Source organism: Cataglyphis hispanica, chromosome 1, assembly GCF_021464435.1.
Source record: "Cataglyphis hispanica isolate Lineage 1 chromosome 1, ULB_Chis1_1.0, whole genome shotgun sequence".
Lineage (NCBI taxonomy): Eukaryota > Metazoa > Arthropoda > Insecta > Hymenoptera > Formicidae > Cataglyphis > Cataglyphis hispanica.
The window spans coordinates 18545275-18560705 of NC_065954.1; the positions used below are offsets into that span (position 1 = coordinate 18545275).

The 15431-nt window shown below is 35.3% G+C and overlaps 4 protein-coding genes across 16 annotated transcripts in view; 1 reads left to right on the forward strand and 3 right to left on the reverse strand.

Annotated features, from left to right (window-relative positions):
• The window catches only part of LOC126858795 (protein Tob1-like), a 172371-nt gene extending 170092 nt beyond the window's left edge, over window positions 1-2279 (reverse strand). The window contains exon 1 of the mRNA XM_050609411.1: window positions 2167-2279. The gene's annotated coding sequence lies outside the window, so the exon portion shown is untranslated. The remainder of the gene's footprint in view (window positions 1-2166) is intronic.
• A 934-nt stretch (window positions 2280-3213) lies between these two features.
• On the forward strand, window positions 3214-6272 carry LOC126858759 (coatomer subunit delta). Its single transcript, XM_050609299.1, has 8 exons — window positions 3214-3356; window positions 3575-3614; window positions 3904-4127; window positions 4224-4612; window positions 4698-4868; window positions 4962-5275; window positions 5368-5684; window positions 5759-6272. The coding sequence occupies exons 1-8, from the start codon at window positions 3354-3356 to the stop codon at window positions 5846-5848; spliced, it is 1548 nt and encodes a 515-aa protein (XP_050465256.1). The 5' UTR covers window positions 3214-3353; the 3' UTR covers window positions 5849-6272.
• A 115-nt stretch (window positions 6273-6387) lies between these two features.
• LOC126859154 (DNA-binding protein RFXANK) lies at window positions 6388-8026 on the reverse strand. The gene is made up of 5 exons (XM_050610187.1): window positions 7479-8026; window positions 7190-7322; window positions 6845-7065; window positions 6626-6773; window positions 6388-6555 (listed from the first exon to the last, which is right to left on the reverse strand). Exons 1-5 carry the CDS (start codon window positions 7737-7739, stop codon window positions 6491-6493), a joined length of 828 nt encoding a protein of 275 aa, XP_050466144.1. The 5' UTR covers window positions 7740-8026; the 3' UTR covers window positions 6388-6490.
• A 581-nt stretch (window positions 8027-8607) lies between these two features.
• Window positions 8608-15431, reverse strand: part of LOC126856002 (IQ motif and SEC7 domain-containing protein 1) — a 42399-nt gene continuing 35575 nt past the window's right edge. For all 13 annotated transcript variants that reach the window (XM_050604191.1, XM_050605030.1, XM_050605200.1 and 10 more), the window contains 8 exons: window positions 14772-15131; window positions 14370-14651; window positions 14022-14286; window positions 13518-13877; window positions 13016-13392; window positions 12178-12833; window positions 11755-12096; window positions 8608-11671 (listed from right to left, as the gene is read on the reverse strand). In XM_050604191.1, the coding sequence (XP_050460148.1) occupies window positions 11397-11671; window positions 11755-12096; window positions 12178-12833; window positions 13016-13392; window positions 13518-13877; window positions 14022-14286; window positions 14370-14651; window positions 14772-15131 (2917 nt within the window). In that variant the 3' untranslated portion in view covers window positions 8608-11396. The remainder of the gene's footprint in view (window positions 11672-11754; window positions 12097-12177; window positions 12834-13015; window positions 13393-13517; window positions 13878-14021; window positions 14287-14369; window positions 14652-14771; window positions 15132-15431) is intronic.

Sequence of the window (15431 nt, forward strand, 5' to 3'; positions counted from 1 at the left end):
GAAAAATATATCTAAAATTTAAATAATTTTATGAAACATGAACGCGTTAAAATTTGTAATTCATGGCACGATAAAACTCTGCTTTTGGATAAAATTTGAGACTCACGTAAAATCATTTTGAATTGCCTGCTCTTTCAGTCTTTCTAGGTATATATCTAATTTATTATTAATATAAGATTTTAATTAATAGAAAGAATGAGAATAAAGATGAATATAAATATAATTGTTCAAATTAATTCTATTGAATAAATACATTCACTCAAAATCGTCTTCGAAACTTCAAATATAAATTAATTAATAAATTTATTATTAATCATTTTAAATATAAGTAAGATAATAAAAATTAATATATTAAAATTAATATTAAAATTATTATAATAAAATCATGAAAAAAAATGATTATATTATAAAGAAAAAAGAGTTGGGAGTTTTATAATGTTATAAGGTCAAGTATAAAAATTGATTTATATAATAAAAGATATTTATATATTATTCTTTATGGGGATTATTAAATGGGGAATTTAAATCATTTGCTATTAAAAAAATCTACCATATCAAATTAAATTTATAAAATATAAAATATAATTTGAAATTATATAAAATTTATTATAAAAGAATATGTTTAGATTAAATAATTAAATAAATTTAAGAAGATTAAAAATTGAGAAACATTTATGTAATCATTTTTACAAAATTGGCAATAAAATTTAATTACCCATAGATGTAGTATTTCTTATCGCTCATTACGATAGTATAATGTACGGTTGCCATTCCTCGCAGCCAAGGATCGTTCACAACAAGGGAGAGGAAGGAGTCCAGCCGCGGTGAAGAGCGGGAATAACGGAAGCGCGAGCTCGACCAAGCGGAAACGCGAGCGCAATAGATGCGATGTAATAATGACAACGCGCGCGACGAGTCGTCCATCTTCCGCGTCGGCTGGTCGCATCCGAGACGAACGTCGACGAACGTGCGAGAGAGCGCGCGATAATGGCTACCACTAAATTAACCAACGGTGGTGTATACGCGCTCGTGTACCTGACGAAACACACCAGCGCAATGTTTTCCGAGCCCTATCGTAATAGCCGTAACAAGCGCGAGACTGGCATTAATTCGAATCGTGATCCTTCCGTCGAAAATCACGAAGATGCCTCTTCTCTCTTCGAGAGTTCAAAAGACTGATCGTGTGAACATCATGATGAATAAATTCACTCATCCCGATACGATCCGCCGATGTTGGTCTCCGCCAGATCGATGACAGGAGAATTCCTGTGGATGATATATATCGATCAAAATTTGATAACGATCATAACCTTATACAGATTGCTACGATCCGATCGCGTGCTATTGTCGCGTTTCTCTCGAATTTATATCGCGTATCGTTAATTACATCGACGCACACGATGTAATACAAGAGTTCCTTGTACACTTAATCCAATAGAATACAATTAGTCCATCCCAATACACCGATTAATATAACTCGAGTCCCAAAAAGAGCGCGAATTCAAATTTTCCGTTGCAACTAAATAGCGAAGTCGGTTGACTTGGCGCAACAAGCACGCCCTCTTTCTCGATTTTCAATACCAACCGAATACAGAAAATTGAACGTAGGCGCATTTGGCGCGCATTTGGCGCGCACTTGACGCCCACTAAAATCTGTATGAAACTATTTAAAAATTAAGATTGAAGATCGAAATTTGATTAATCAAAAGTTGGAAAAAATTTTAGCTCCTTTTGTTCTAATTTAGTCAAACTTCAATCTTTAATTTTTAATGCGTGATCTATGATAAGGCTTTACAATTAAGTGCATTTACTCAAATTCGTTATATTTGAACCAAGAAAAAATAATATAAAATAATATTAAAAATAATAATAATAATAATAATAATAATAATATAATATCAAAGATCTTTATAGTGGTTCAATGATGCTTTGAGAAGAATATAATAATAGATTAATAATTAAAAAATACTATAAAATTATTTATTAATTTGAAGAAGAAATAATTTGTCAAGGTATTCTTCAAACGTTCTCGTACTTTATTTACGGATATAAAATAAATCGTACGAGAAATTGTACACATGAGACCACAGCACTTTTGAAGAATTATAGATATAAAACATTCATATATTTATACAGAGAATATAATATGTTTTGTGTTTTACTTACTTTTTCCGAGATGTTTGACATGCGGACGAGCATTGTAATGCTTTCAACGATGTGAGGTTGTCCCTTTCGTGGCTGCACATAAAATTTCTATTCAATGTCGCCCTCTGTCGCGTGCTTCCGCAGATATTACAAACTAAAATAAAGCATTACAGATATTACAGACTCCTGAAACACGAAATTGAGATTTCGCACATGAAATTTCCAATTACCTCTGACATTTTTGACATTGCAGATTTCTCTCTGAATATTCCAAAACTCAATCAATTAACACAATAGATAATTTAATAGCTAGTATGATTTTGAGATTAATGGATTATTTATTATATCTTCTTTTTATTTTGCGAGTATATGTAACAATGTTATCGCGATGGAATAAAGTACGCGTGATAAATCGCGTAGTGATGTGAGAAAATTACAATGTTCTCTGAATTACACGAAATATATTACAAGTACCGTGAATAAAACTTAAACAAAAAAGAATAGGAATTTGATCTCGCTGACTGAATTGATGCGTCAAATGCGAGAGAGTCGAGAAGAAATAAAAGTCGCAATAATATTTTATTTTCTACTTACGTCGTGTCTTTCAACCCCCTGGAATGCTTTCCAGTTTTTTCCCGTGATGAAAATTTTTGTCAGACCAAGAAGCTTTTGCGCTTTCTTCTCTTTTATTTAAATACCACGAGTCCATCATTTCTCTGTTTTTCCGAAATCTTCCAAATAATAAATTCTTGATTCTTTACAACGTGTAAGAGTAATTCAATATATTTAGTATTTATAAAGGAATATAATTCAAACAAAATGAAACTATTTCTTCTATATTCGCGCTTTCCGCATTCCGTTTCTTTTCTTGAATATAGAAAATGCAAGAAAGGACAACTAGAAAGAGACTCGCGAGTATGCGCACTTCCGCCGTACTATCGACAATGCGATTGGACACGTGATATAAAAAAAAATTCCAATTGGGCGTAGTTTGCAAATGCGCTTGGTGGTTTCCGTACTACATAAATTCGCATAGCTCGTGACGAATCTTTCATCATGGCACACGTCAGCAGAGCGCGCCCTCTGTACGCCTTTTTCGTGTATTTGTGTATATGTGATGTGGAGAGAATAGATGGTGGTTCTCCCATGTGAGAGAGTACGCGCTTGGATTTTAATCTCGCAAGGCGTTTCGAAATTAGTTCGCTAGAATGGTAAGTAATCGTTTCTCGTCATTCATCTACGAAATCGTCGCAAATCAAAATCGTTGCTGAAAGCGCATCCTTGCCGCCTTCGGCGGATTGTCAAAGCCCGCGATATCGTCCGCAGATGTCATCCATTAGCCAGCGGATCGCCGAATCGCGATTATTCTACAAGTATCAGAGCCGAATCTTCACGGAATACTCGAACCTCTTTCTTTTTTTTTTTTCAGGTACTCATCGCCGCTGCGATATGCACCAAAGCCGGGAAGAGTAAGTAATAAAATAATCCTTGACGATGATCCTGAAGGCGATATACGTGTCTCGTTTTGTTAGTAGATTGCCCGGAGCTAAATTGAGATAATCATATGATAATACGTGACGTTTCTTTAATCTCTATTTGTTGAGAAATAAGTAAAATATTAATAAAAAGTATTAGATGGTCGATTGTATAAACGAGGGTCATATAAAAATTTTCTGTCATCTTAAATTTATATGTCAATATAATTTTTAAAAAATTTTATTTGTTTTGCTCAATTAACTTACGTAATTATATTTTTAGCCATAATTTCTCGACAGTTTGTCGAAATGACAAAGGCAAGAATAGAGGGCCTACTCGCTGCATTTCCGAAACTGATGAGTTCGGGTAAACAGCATACATTTGTGGAAACTGAATCTGTCAGATATGTTTATCAGCCCCTTGAGAAAATATATATGCTGCTTATCACGACTAAGGCCAGCAATATTTTGGAAGATCTGGAAACTTTAAGGCTCTTTGCAAGAGTGGTAAGTAAATTAATTAATTCAATATGAACACAAAAAATTGTCAGCAAATTTTATTATGCGAGAGTTATGTGTATAAAATACATTTGAACTTCACAGATTCCAGAATATTGCAACTCAATGGATGAACTTGAAATAGCAGAAAATGCATTCTACTTAATATTTGCATTTGATGAAATAGTTGCACTAGGCTATAGAGAGAATGTTAATTTAGCACAAATCAGAACTTTTGTGGAAATGGATTCGCACGAGGAGAAGGTTTATCAAGCAGTCAGAATGACACAGGAACGCGAAGCTAAAAATAAAATGCGTGAGAAAGCTAAGGAATTACAGAGGCAAAAAATGATGGAAGCTAACAAGAAGGGAGGAATTAAAAGTCCTGGATTTGGTGGAGGATACGGAAGTGGTAGCACCCCAGCCACTCCAGCTGTTGGCGATACAGCTAATTTTGTGCCTGAACCAATTAGACCTTCCTATAAGCCCAAACAGTACAATTCAATTCTAGTTTACTAAATTGTAATTATGTATACACAAATTATCATTTTCTATAGTATTTGATTTTTTTATCATCAGAAAACCAATCAATGCTGGACCGGGTGCAATGAAATTGGGTGGCAAATCTCGCGATGTGGATTCTTTTGTTGATCAATTGAAGGAGGAGGGAGAAAATGTCGTATCAGGACCTCTTGCAGCTCCTGGAACGAAAATAGCGCCAGTGACTCCTCAAATAATGAACACAGAATTGTATGTAATTTCATTACATGATATTGTGTAAAAGAAAAACTTAAAATATGTATTTATAAAAATTGATTTAAACAAATACATTTCCATCAAAAGGGTTCATTTGAGGCAAGAAGAGAGACTCAACGTACGCGTCGGTCGGGACGGAGGTTTACAAAACTTCGAGTTGCACGGTTTGGTGACTTTACACATCTCCGACGAGAAATGGGGGCGTATTCGTGTGCAAGTTGAGAATAGGGACACAAGAGGCATTCAATTACAAACTCATCCAAATGTTGATAAGGAATTATTCAGATCACATGGACAAATAGGACTGAAAGTACCCACAAAACCATTTCCACTAAACACTGACGTCGGTGTGTTAAAATGGCGTTTCCAAGCCCAAGATGAAACAGCATTACCAATTTCAAGTAAGATTCATTAATTATACATATAAATTAATTTTTTTAAGCTTGTAAAAATCAAGAGTATGCATATTTTTAATTAATCATTTATAATTTAGTAAATTGTTGGCCTTCTGAAAACGGAGAGGGTGGCTGCGATGTGAATATCGAATACGAATTGGAGCAGGCTGATCTTGAATTGAACGACGTTCAGATAAACATTCCTCTATCTATTGGATGCAATCCTATTGTTAGCGAATGCGATGGACAGTATACGCATGAGGCACGACGAAATACGTTAGTTTGGTCTTTACCGGTAATCGATGCTTCGACAAAATCTGGCTCGATGGAATTTTCGGCTCCTTCTTCTACACCTGCAGACTTCTTCCCACTTCATATCTCGTTTACATCTAAAACGCCGTATGCCAAACTCAAGGTATAAAATACACAAGTTATAAAAGATATACAATTTATGTTGATATCAATCATTGTATTAATTTTACTTTCCAGGTTAGCGAAGTTTTGCTTGTAGAAGACGAGAGCCCTGTTAAATATTCAGTAGAAACTGTATTCTTTACTGATAATTATGAAGTTGTATAAGACAGAAAGAATAGATAAAATATTTGTGCATATAAGAGAATATGAAATAGAGGCACAGTTCACACAACACACACACACACACACACATACACAGTGAGACGTGTAATGTTACAATTAATAATCAAGATTGATTACTATTTGAGTTTTAATTTTATTGCCATAATCATTTCTTGATGATCGATGAGTATATACGTTGGTATATTTACATACACGCCTCAATTTTTTATTATATAATTTAATAATTATCTAATGTCGAATGTTTGTAAAAAAGAAGATATATTCTAATTAGAAAAAAAAATTGGACTCACGATGAAAATTTATCGTATATTTACTTTTTATTTTATATATATATTTTAGTTTAGTATATTACATAGCGCGCCTGAAAAGGGGATTGTATTATTACCAAATATATCAAATTTTGTTACTTGTTTGTAAGTTTATATACCTTGTCTAGATAAATACTTGCATTATTTTTTTTTTTATCACAATATTTGTCAGAAAGATGTCAATTATAAAAATTTTTTTGCAATCACATGAAATTATTTCTATTTTTTAATCTATTTACAATTTCTAAAAATACATATTGCACATGTACAAATATTTATAAATATTAAAGTATATATTTAATAATTAATTTTTTTATTACAATTCATCCGTTGGCATATTTATAATTTGTGGTATCAAGTGATTCTCAATAACCGCTTTAGCTGCAGAAAATAAATCAAGAGTAAATATTTTTATATAATAATTTTTGTGTTTACGAATAAAGGTGCTTACCATTCATTGAATTATTCATTATAGCTGCCTTGTAAGCACTTACATTCGAAAAATTAGTATGTGTCACTTCTGCACCTTTTGTTAACAATTCATAACACACACGTGGATGATCATAATATGACCCATAGATTAGTGGTGTATTACCTTCCTATATGAGAATAGAAATTATTGATATTTAAATATATTTTGATACTGATTTTTGAAATATTATATGTATACCTCATCGCATGCATTAGGATCAGCACCATGATTTAACAATAATTTAACGACATCATAATGACCATAAGCAGCGGCCAGATGCAAACTTGTCTCTCCGTTTGGTCCACGGCGATTTATTTTAGCACTCCACTTGAGTAATTGCCTAGCGGTACCTAATTGTCCATAAGCACTGGCCCACATCAATCCTGTTAAGCCCTTTTCATCAGTTGCATCTACTGAATCTGTGCAAAACATTAAATATACAAAGATAAATTATTCTGTTACATATTCAATAACTATACACAATACAAAAATTATAAAAATTTATACACTATGCAAATGTAAGATACTATATAAATTATATACTTGAACATATATGTTCAGGTGTAAGTTCCCCTTGACCCGCCAAAGTATGAAACGTGATATCGTTTTCGACATAGAGCTGATGTATCTGGGTCTGAGTATTGCCTCTTTGCAGATTCGTGAGTAATGTGGGTGGCTACACATATGAAACAGATAGGTATATTTACAGATAAAATATAAATATTTCATTCTGTTCACATATACATAACAATTTTATAAAAGATGAATCTCCCCTAATTATTTGATATACATTGATATGTCCTATCTAATTTAATTGAGTATAAAAAAATACCTTATATGGTTGGAATGCGCTGGTTCTGGTCGCATCTTGCCACGCTCCCGGGGCCCATTGCCACTTTCTCTCGATCGGTTCTGATTTGCATCCAATGCTCACGTTCTCCGGTTTGCAGATTAGAGGCTTCGGTCTTATTCCAATCGCCGAAGCATCAGGTGTGATGCTCTTGTTGCTTTCGGTAGAACATCGACCTTCCTTCATCTCCTCTTCTTCTCGTTCCTCTTTCATAATTAATTCCGAATGAACTTGATTCTCCATAGCCGACCAATACAGATTTCAGGAGAATCATATATAAAATATATCGATGTATGTAAGTATGCTACATGTTAGAGGTTAGATTTAAAGTTTCACATATCGAATGACACTTTACATATCTCTCTCTCAAGAGGTATGAAACCCTTGTTTACATCTTTTTTATATTAGCATATATATTATTTCATTGCTTAAAAATATAGCAATGATTAAGAGAGATCATATTTCTGTTAAATAACATCATATTTGTATTGCAAAGAGAACAACGCATGAATGGAAGTTGAAGAATTTGACATTTTAAATGACGACACATGTCACATGTATCACATGTGACAAACGGACTCTTTTTCGCGCATAGATCAAATATCTGATGTCAATATCAATTTTTGAAAATTATTTAGAAACTTTTAGAAAATTAATTAAAAGATTGAAGTAAAAAAGTCAGATTATAGTTCGGTTGCGTGGAAAAGAAATATATATATCTCATCGTCTATATTATTATCATTAATTAGAGATGAATTTACCAATCATTATTGATGTTATCAGACAGCATAAGATTAAATATATAATTAATGTTATAACTACATAAAATGTCTTGAATCTAATGGTTTCTATAAAAATATTGATTATAATAATGTTAACTAAAATAATCATATATTAATTGAGGCGCATTTTTTTATTATAATAAAAATAGGAAACATTTATTAGTAGAGAATGTAACATTTTCGAATAATAGACTGTTTATTTCTCGGATACAAAATTAATTTTTTTTCGTCTAAGATATATATTTTCAGCTACGGCGAAAATGAATGAACGAGTTTCAAGTGCTTTTAAAAAAAGATATGCATGTGACAATAAAAAGAAAACACACGCATTCAGACTCAGAGTTATTTATTAACACAGTGTGCTTACAGTATTTATTTTAGACTAACGAGGGAAGGAATTTATCAATAATTTGGCATTGGGAGAAACTGATCTTAATTATACGCGCTTTCTCATCAAATCGGAAAGCAGATCGGATGTGACGTGCTCAATCAAGTGTCAAAGATTTTAAAGATCGCGCCAATTTCTCGCAATCTATTTTTCTCGATATTTTCAACAAATATTCTACTTTAATACGACTAATGATGATGTTGATAGTGATAAAAAATGCGAAATTTAAAGGCAGCGAGGCAACATGCTCAAATTATGTTTTTTTTTTTTATGCGTTCAATAATTTTCTTCAGAAAAGTGACGATATATGCATATGTATATTGTAGTAAAGATTTGGGGTCTTCCTAATCAGTCTTTTTCTTTTTGTCCTCGCGAGATTATCACAGAATTCGGATACTTGAGTGAGCAGCTAGTTGTAAGAATTGACGCGATCTTGATTGTACATTTATACAATCGCGAAAGTCATTTTAAAAGTTATTTTTGCGAATTAAAATTTCGTATATTCATACACAAAGACGTTATTGCATATCATTGTATGAGATGAGAAAGACTAGAATATCGGTGTCGATAATCTGTATAGCTTGTTAATATCAAAAAATTTCACGACAGACACGAAAAGCATGAAAATGTCCTCTGTATTTTTTTTTTTTTTTTTCTGTAAACAAGATATACTGTCAACAAGCTATGAATATTTTCTGTTGATAATTTCAACAATTACGCGTATCTTTTGCTTCTCTCATTTTTTTTTCTTAATTTGTTATCAGAGTCGTAAATGAAACGGAGTGTTCAACATTCAGTCATCTTTGCAACGGTATAAAGTGTATTAGCAGTACGATAAATTATCATTTATAATCTATTTGACAATACGATTATCAAACATAATAAATGCGATGTTAAAAACGTAATTTTGATCATGCAATACTTATATAAATTTATTAACAGTTTTGCGGGCAAAAGATTTTCACTCACGAAATTCCAAAGTCTACACGAGAACTTTATACGTAGAATATCTTTGATCGATTGCTTTGTGCCAATAAATCCGTCATATAATTAATGTACTTCTTGTTCACAAAATTTATGAATGTGACGCAATCGAAAGTATCTCTCTTGTTTGTAATATTACTGAGAAATCCTTTGGTTATCGATTATATATATATGTATATATATGTTTAAACTTTTGATATTTTAAAAAAGAAAAAAAAAGAAAGAATAAGATAAAGAAATAAAGATAAAACTTAAATATATTAAACACTCCTCCTATAGATGCGTTATTTCATAACAGAAAATTATCATTAAATTAATGAACGTCGTTGCTTGCTTATTGCTGGCTGACGTTGCTTTATGTACAGATGTACACGATTGATTAGTTTGTCATACAATTCCATAGCTCTTGGAGAACTTTCGATCTTTCTACGTATATATATATAATATCATTATTTCGTTTCTTCCTCGCGCGCGAAGATTTACTCAGTGGCAGTAAATAAGGCATGCGCGTTCTTGTATTTTGTTTTTGTTTTTCGCGTATGTATCTTAGTTTACTTATATGTTTATTCTGGTGACACATTATTACGATGCTTATCGTTAAATCTCTATCGTCTATTCGTCGGGGAAAACGAGAAACGAATTAATGATGGATATATTTAATATAATGAATTATTTATTAATTTTTTTTTTTTTTTTAGTGAAAATGCGAACAACTTTGAGTCAAAATTTCAACATACAATAAGCAAAACTACTTCTCATGGATGATTACCGCAGTAGGTCGCTATTAATGATAAACATGATTTATGTCAAGTCTTATTTCACTGCTACATTCATAAACTTCACTTGTTTCCGATAATAAAAATCGTTAGACATCAACATGCACCTAACATCAATAGAGATTGCTTATTTCCTCTTATGTACTAACTCTTTTTTTTTGTTACACACGATATAATTTATTCCGAAACATTTTATTATATTTAATATTTACAATATTTTCTTTGAGAATCGGTGATGGTGATGCTACTCGCTGATAATAATGATACTGTTAAAATTCTCTCAATAAATGTAGTCGCGTGATTTACAATTCTTTCTTTTCTTTAGCTTCTGTTATACTTATTAACATCTATATATATATATATATATATATGTGTAAAATTAAGCAAAATTGTAATAATTATCTACACACAATTCTATCGTTCAATCGCGCATTGCGTGAATTATAAATACAGTATGAAAAATGTCCATTATTTTCTTTTTTTAATGAATAAATACTATACACACGTTATACGGGAGAAGGAGAAGATAGATTAAACTTTTTTTTCTCTTTATACGCCAGATGATCTCGATTGGATCCTGCCCAATCCTTGTTTAAATTCATGTCCTTGAATTTAGCTTTATGTCATCAATATCTCATTTTTTAGCACGCTTCGTGATTGTATATATAAAATGATATATTATATTATATAACCTAATAGAACAATTCTCGCGCATAGTCTTGCTGCTTGCATTAAGTGCATCCATATTTTCATTGTTAAACCACAGAAGAAACTATATAAAAGACTGAATGAAGAAAAAATGATTTCACATTATCATAAACAAATTTGCAAGTATAATTATTGCTATTTAAAATTGGCGTTAGCGTCGTAGCGAGATGTGCTTTATTAAAAACACGAAGCGTACTAGAAAAAAAAACAGGTATACAAAGATGCATTTCTTATTTTACATTACTGGAAGAATACACGCACATTATACTTCCGTGGTGCGACTGTATGGACCAGACTCTTCAGATTGCGATAGCTTTCGCTCTCGTTTGGCGAAAAGACCTCCTAAAAAAGACGGCTGCTGAGCCAGTCCTTTACTACCGGCGCCAGGGATCGTAGACCCTGGATGAATAGAATGAACTTGTCCGGGATGCTTAATGCCTTGGCTCATTGAACTGGCGGAAGTAGATTGAAATGAAATAGACATACCGCTATCTAAAGAACCCACGCTTCCACGACGTTGCGGCTTATCACCAGCAACTAGATGCATAAAAGTTAACATACATATTATATACATGTATATTTATAAAGATTTATAAAGATAGAATGACACTTTTACTCACATTGCTCGTGTATATCTAAAAGGGAATTACTAAGGGCGGAACGTTTCAATTGCGTGTCGACATCGACCGTTTCTGTTCTGTCGGAACAAGTACCCGGACAAGGGCATATCTCCACGTCGGCGACACCAGAGTCTCTATTTTCCGCACCACCTCGCGCGCCTCTACTGCTCTTTTGCCTCTCTAATTCAGTTTCGATACGCAAAGTTTCCATCTCGTCCATTTCACTGATGGACTCCCTGAGGTCTTCCACAAATTTACATCTGTCGTGCTCGTTTCGAGCGTTAAATGTGACTAGAACTTTTCCGTCGACACGCTGAGAGAGTCTTATGCCGTATGGATAATCTGCAAGATAGACGATATAGTATCAGAAGATAAGTTATACGATAAGAATATCTATTAGTGTACTTTGTCGTTGAAACTTACGAGGAACCTCGAATAGAGTAACCACCATGCCGCAAAGTGGAAAGCTCTGCCTAAAGGTGTAGGTTACGCTGTTCTTTTTCTTGCTTAGAATTTTCGTAACGACGAGCAAATCGTTGAAGAGGAAAACCTCTCTCTGATGAACGCCGGGTCTCTCCTTTTTATGAATGTCCGGTATCTCGTAAAGTCTGCAATAACATACCAATCTTCTATGCGGTAGTGCCATATTTGGCTTCTTTCCAACAATAGTCGCTTGAACCTTCATCACTTGCGATACGTGGTCGGAGCCCGGTTTGAATTCGTTATCCTTCACCCGTTCGTAAATGCCAACTAAGATATCTTTATCTATATCGCCGCAATCATCGATTCCTCGAAGATTTTTTATGAAATCCTCGAGTCTCATTCTGCGTTCGGGTTTCAAATTGGGCGTATGCAAATCTGTATTAAGCATGATAATGGCAAAGGCCAGGACAAAAACAGTATCAGCTGACCGCAACCTCGATATTACATCGGGATTGCACTGACAATAACGTTGACTGAAGACCTCCATCAAACGTTCGATCTTCTGCGCCTCGCCGGGCATTCTAAAATAAGCTTGAAACTTTCGTAAAGCTACATCTACCTGCATACCAGAAAGATCCAACTCCTGGGAGAAACATCTGCAAATATTGAGTAAAATTATAATTTAATATTATCATAAAAAAGTATCATTAAAAAATATATATTTTTAAAATAAAATAAAATGTGTTTTTGTTTCTAATGTTAATAGATTTACATATTTTTATATATATACAAATTCAAATATATCACGAGTATATATTAATATATTGAAGCTACTTACTCAAGTACCGCCATATTAAAGGTATTCTGCAAGTTCCCGAGATACTCTCCTATCATCTGTTTGGATAATCCTTTTCGACTGATTAGGAATCTGGCGACTCCCTGCGGACTGTTTTCCAAAAATCCGCGTCTGATGAGGTAACTGATTCCCCTCTCCGGCTTTTTGTTGAAGAGATTTAGACCGACTCTGTACTGTCGCTTTCTTACCGTCTCGGACACTTTATAACTTGTTTGAGTCGGCAGATTCTCCGTATGGTCCATCAAAGGAAGTTGGTAGCCGGAACTGGCATGCGAATGGCCGAGCTCCTTAACGTTAGTGGCCATCGTTGTCGCGTCCGTAGTATGACTCGCACATTCCTGATGCTCCGGCGAACTCGACTGATTTCACAATCAGAATACGGGTTCCGTTAACGACGCTTTTCGCTTACGTCCTCAAGAAATCGCCGTTATTCGCGCGCGTTTTTATCAAACGTGCAAGAAAGAAAAAAATCAGATATACTTACAATCGCTTTGTGCTTCCACACGGGTGAGCCTCTCTGAGCATCACCTTCCGAACTCTCGCAATTTGTGGAATCGCTGCCGGAGCTCTGCACCGAACTTAGACTTCCGTTCTCCACGCTTTTACTGAGACCGTTGTGACGCGGTTCCATGGATCTCGAAGTGATGGAGGACGTTCTTTTCGGTACCTCTGGCGGAATCTTCTTGCCAGAACTTCCTCTCGATGTTCTACCAGGACCAAGCTGATTGGCGTTGTTCCAATTTTGCGATATCGTCGTCATATTATGCGGCGCCGACGGTGACGTACACGGTGTCCGCAGCAAATCTCTCGGCGGCGTCTCTTGTCTCAGACCACACAAGGCCTCCTATGTAAATAAAGAAATGACTTTTTATTTCAACGCGCACGCGCGATAAAAGGAGTAAATCACTGCAACAAATTGTCGCCGTCAACCTTATGAAACGATTGAGCGAGACATTCGTTTGCCATTTACGGCTTGTACGGCACTCACCTGTGGATTGTAATAATGGATACTGGAACCGCTCTCCTGGGAGCTCGACTCCCAACAGGGACTCGGCGGTAATTGCTGATGCCGGTTGCACGGGCTGGGCGCCAACGAGGGCGTGTGTCTACCGCTTTGATGCAAGCCATGATTCGTGTGCTGATGACCGCTGACCTGAACCTCGCATCTACCACTCTGACTCCTCGGTATCGGCGACTGGGAATTGTCCACGTGCCGCCTCTCCCTCAGAGACATGCTGCGAATCGGCATCGGTCTGTCGTATTTGCGATCAATTTAGTCGCGGTGTGAACTTGATACAGAAAAGAGTACACATAGAGAAACATTTTATGTATATACCTGTTGGCGGACTGCGCTTGCTGAATGTATATCTGATTGTGATAAACCATTCTCTCGTGATCGTTGAGGTTGCCCGAACGATCCGTCGTCGCCTCCTGAAGCTTCCTGCTCAGTCGCTTCTCCGCCTTTGCCATCGCTGTAATCGCCGCGAATTTCTTCAGCAACGTATACCTGCGGAAAGCACGCTGAATCGTCAACGCGGCGTTCCTCGCCTTCACGCCACCGTATTTCCTCTCCAGCATCTCGATCTGCTTGTCGAGCAGATCCTGTGACAACTCGTATCTGCAAATTATCCGTTCTTAACTGTTTACGTTCTCCATACGCCGGAAACGCAATCTCTTCACCACGAGAAGCGGTGGACTCTTTATTCTTTGTTCACGAGAATGTAAAATTACGACTTACGCGGTCTGCAGTCGACATCGCTTGAGCACGTCGCCGTTGCGGACCGATCCCTTTTTTAGGTGACTCTGTTGATATGCGGCGGACTGTGGTTGCCCGCCAAAGCCCTGTACCACGGTACCGTAGCTCTGCGGCTGTGAGTAACCCGTCGCGCCATGCGACGGATATATCTGCACGCTCGCGGAAGAATACGGGGGCGTCCCGTAATTCTGACTCTGCATGTAAGACTGGCCGGTGATGTACGACGTCGTCGACAGGGACGTCTGACTACCGGACGACGAGTATGCGCCGTGCATGCTGTTGCCGTGGACCTGACCCGAATTGCCGTGCGATACCAGGGGCCTCTCCATCTTTGTCGGGAAGCTGCGCATTTAAAGAGTACATGCGTGATTAGCTCCTTTGTCCGGTACAAATATCGTCATCATATTTCTTAAATTTTATTGATAAATTTTGTATTTTATAATTATTTCAATTATCATGTTGTCAAAGACAATAAAAATCATCGAAGGGATTATCACCTTGACGATTAAAAAATTTCAATTCTTCGACTTTTATTTTTCTTGAAAATAAAAAAAGTTGCAAACTTAATTATTTGCATATAAAACTTTTTTTCGAATGTAGTACCATAAGCTTAAGGACTCCTTACAACCTACATAAAGGAAC

Bases quoted from the DNA above. Each gene is read 5' to 3' on its own strand.
- LOC126859154 (XM_050610187.1), bottom strand. From the start codon at position 7,739: ATGGAGAATCAAGTTCATTCGGAATTAATTATGAAAGAGGAACGAGAA. The intron at 7,323-7,478 runs GTATTTTTTTAT...TCATATGTGTAG, and splicing joins GCGCATTCCAACCATATAAG to CCACCCACATTACTCACGAA. The intron at 6,774-6,844 runs GTATACATATAA...ATTCTCATATAG, and splicing joins ATCCTAATGCATGCGATGAG to GAAGGTAATACACCACTAAT.
- LOC126858759 (XM_050609299.1), top strand. The intron at 3,615-3,903 runs GTAAGTAATAAA...TTATATTTTTAG, and splicing joins ATGCACCAAAGCCGGGAAGA to CCATAATTTCTCGACAGTTT. The intron at 4,869-4,961 runs GTATGTAATTTC...TTCCATCAAAAG, and splicing joins CAAATAATGAACACAGAATT to GGTTCATTTGAGGCAAGAAG.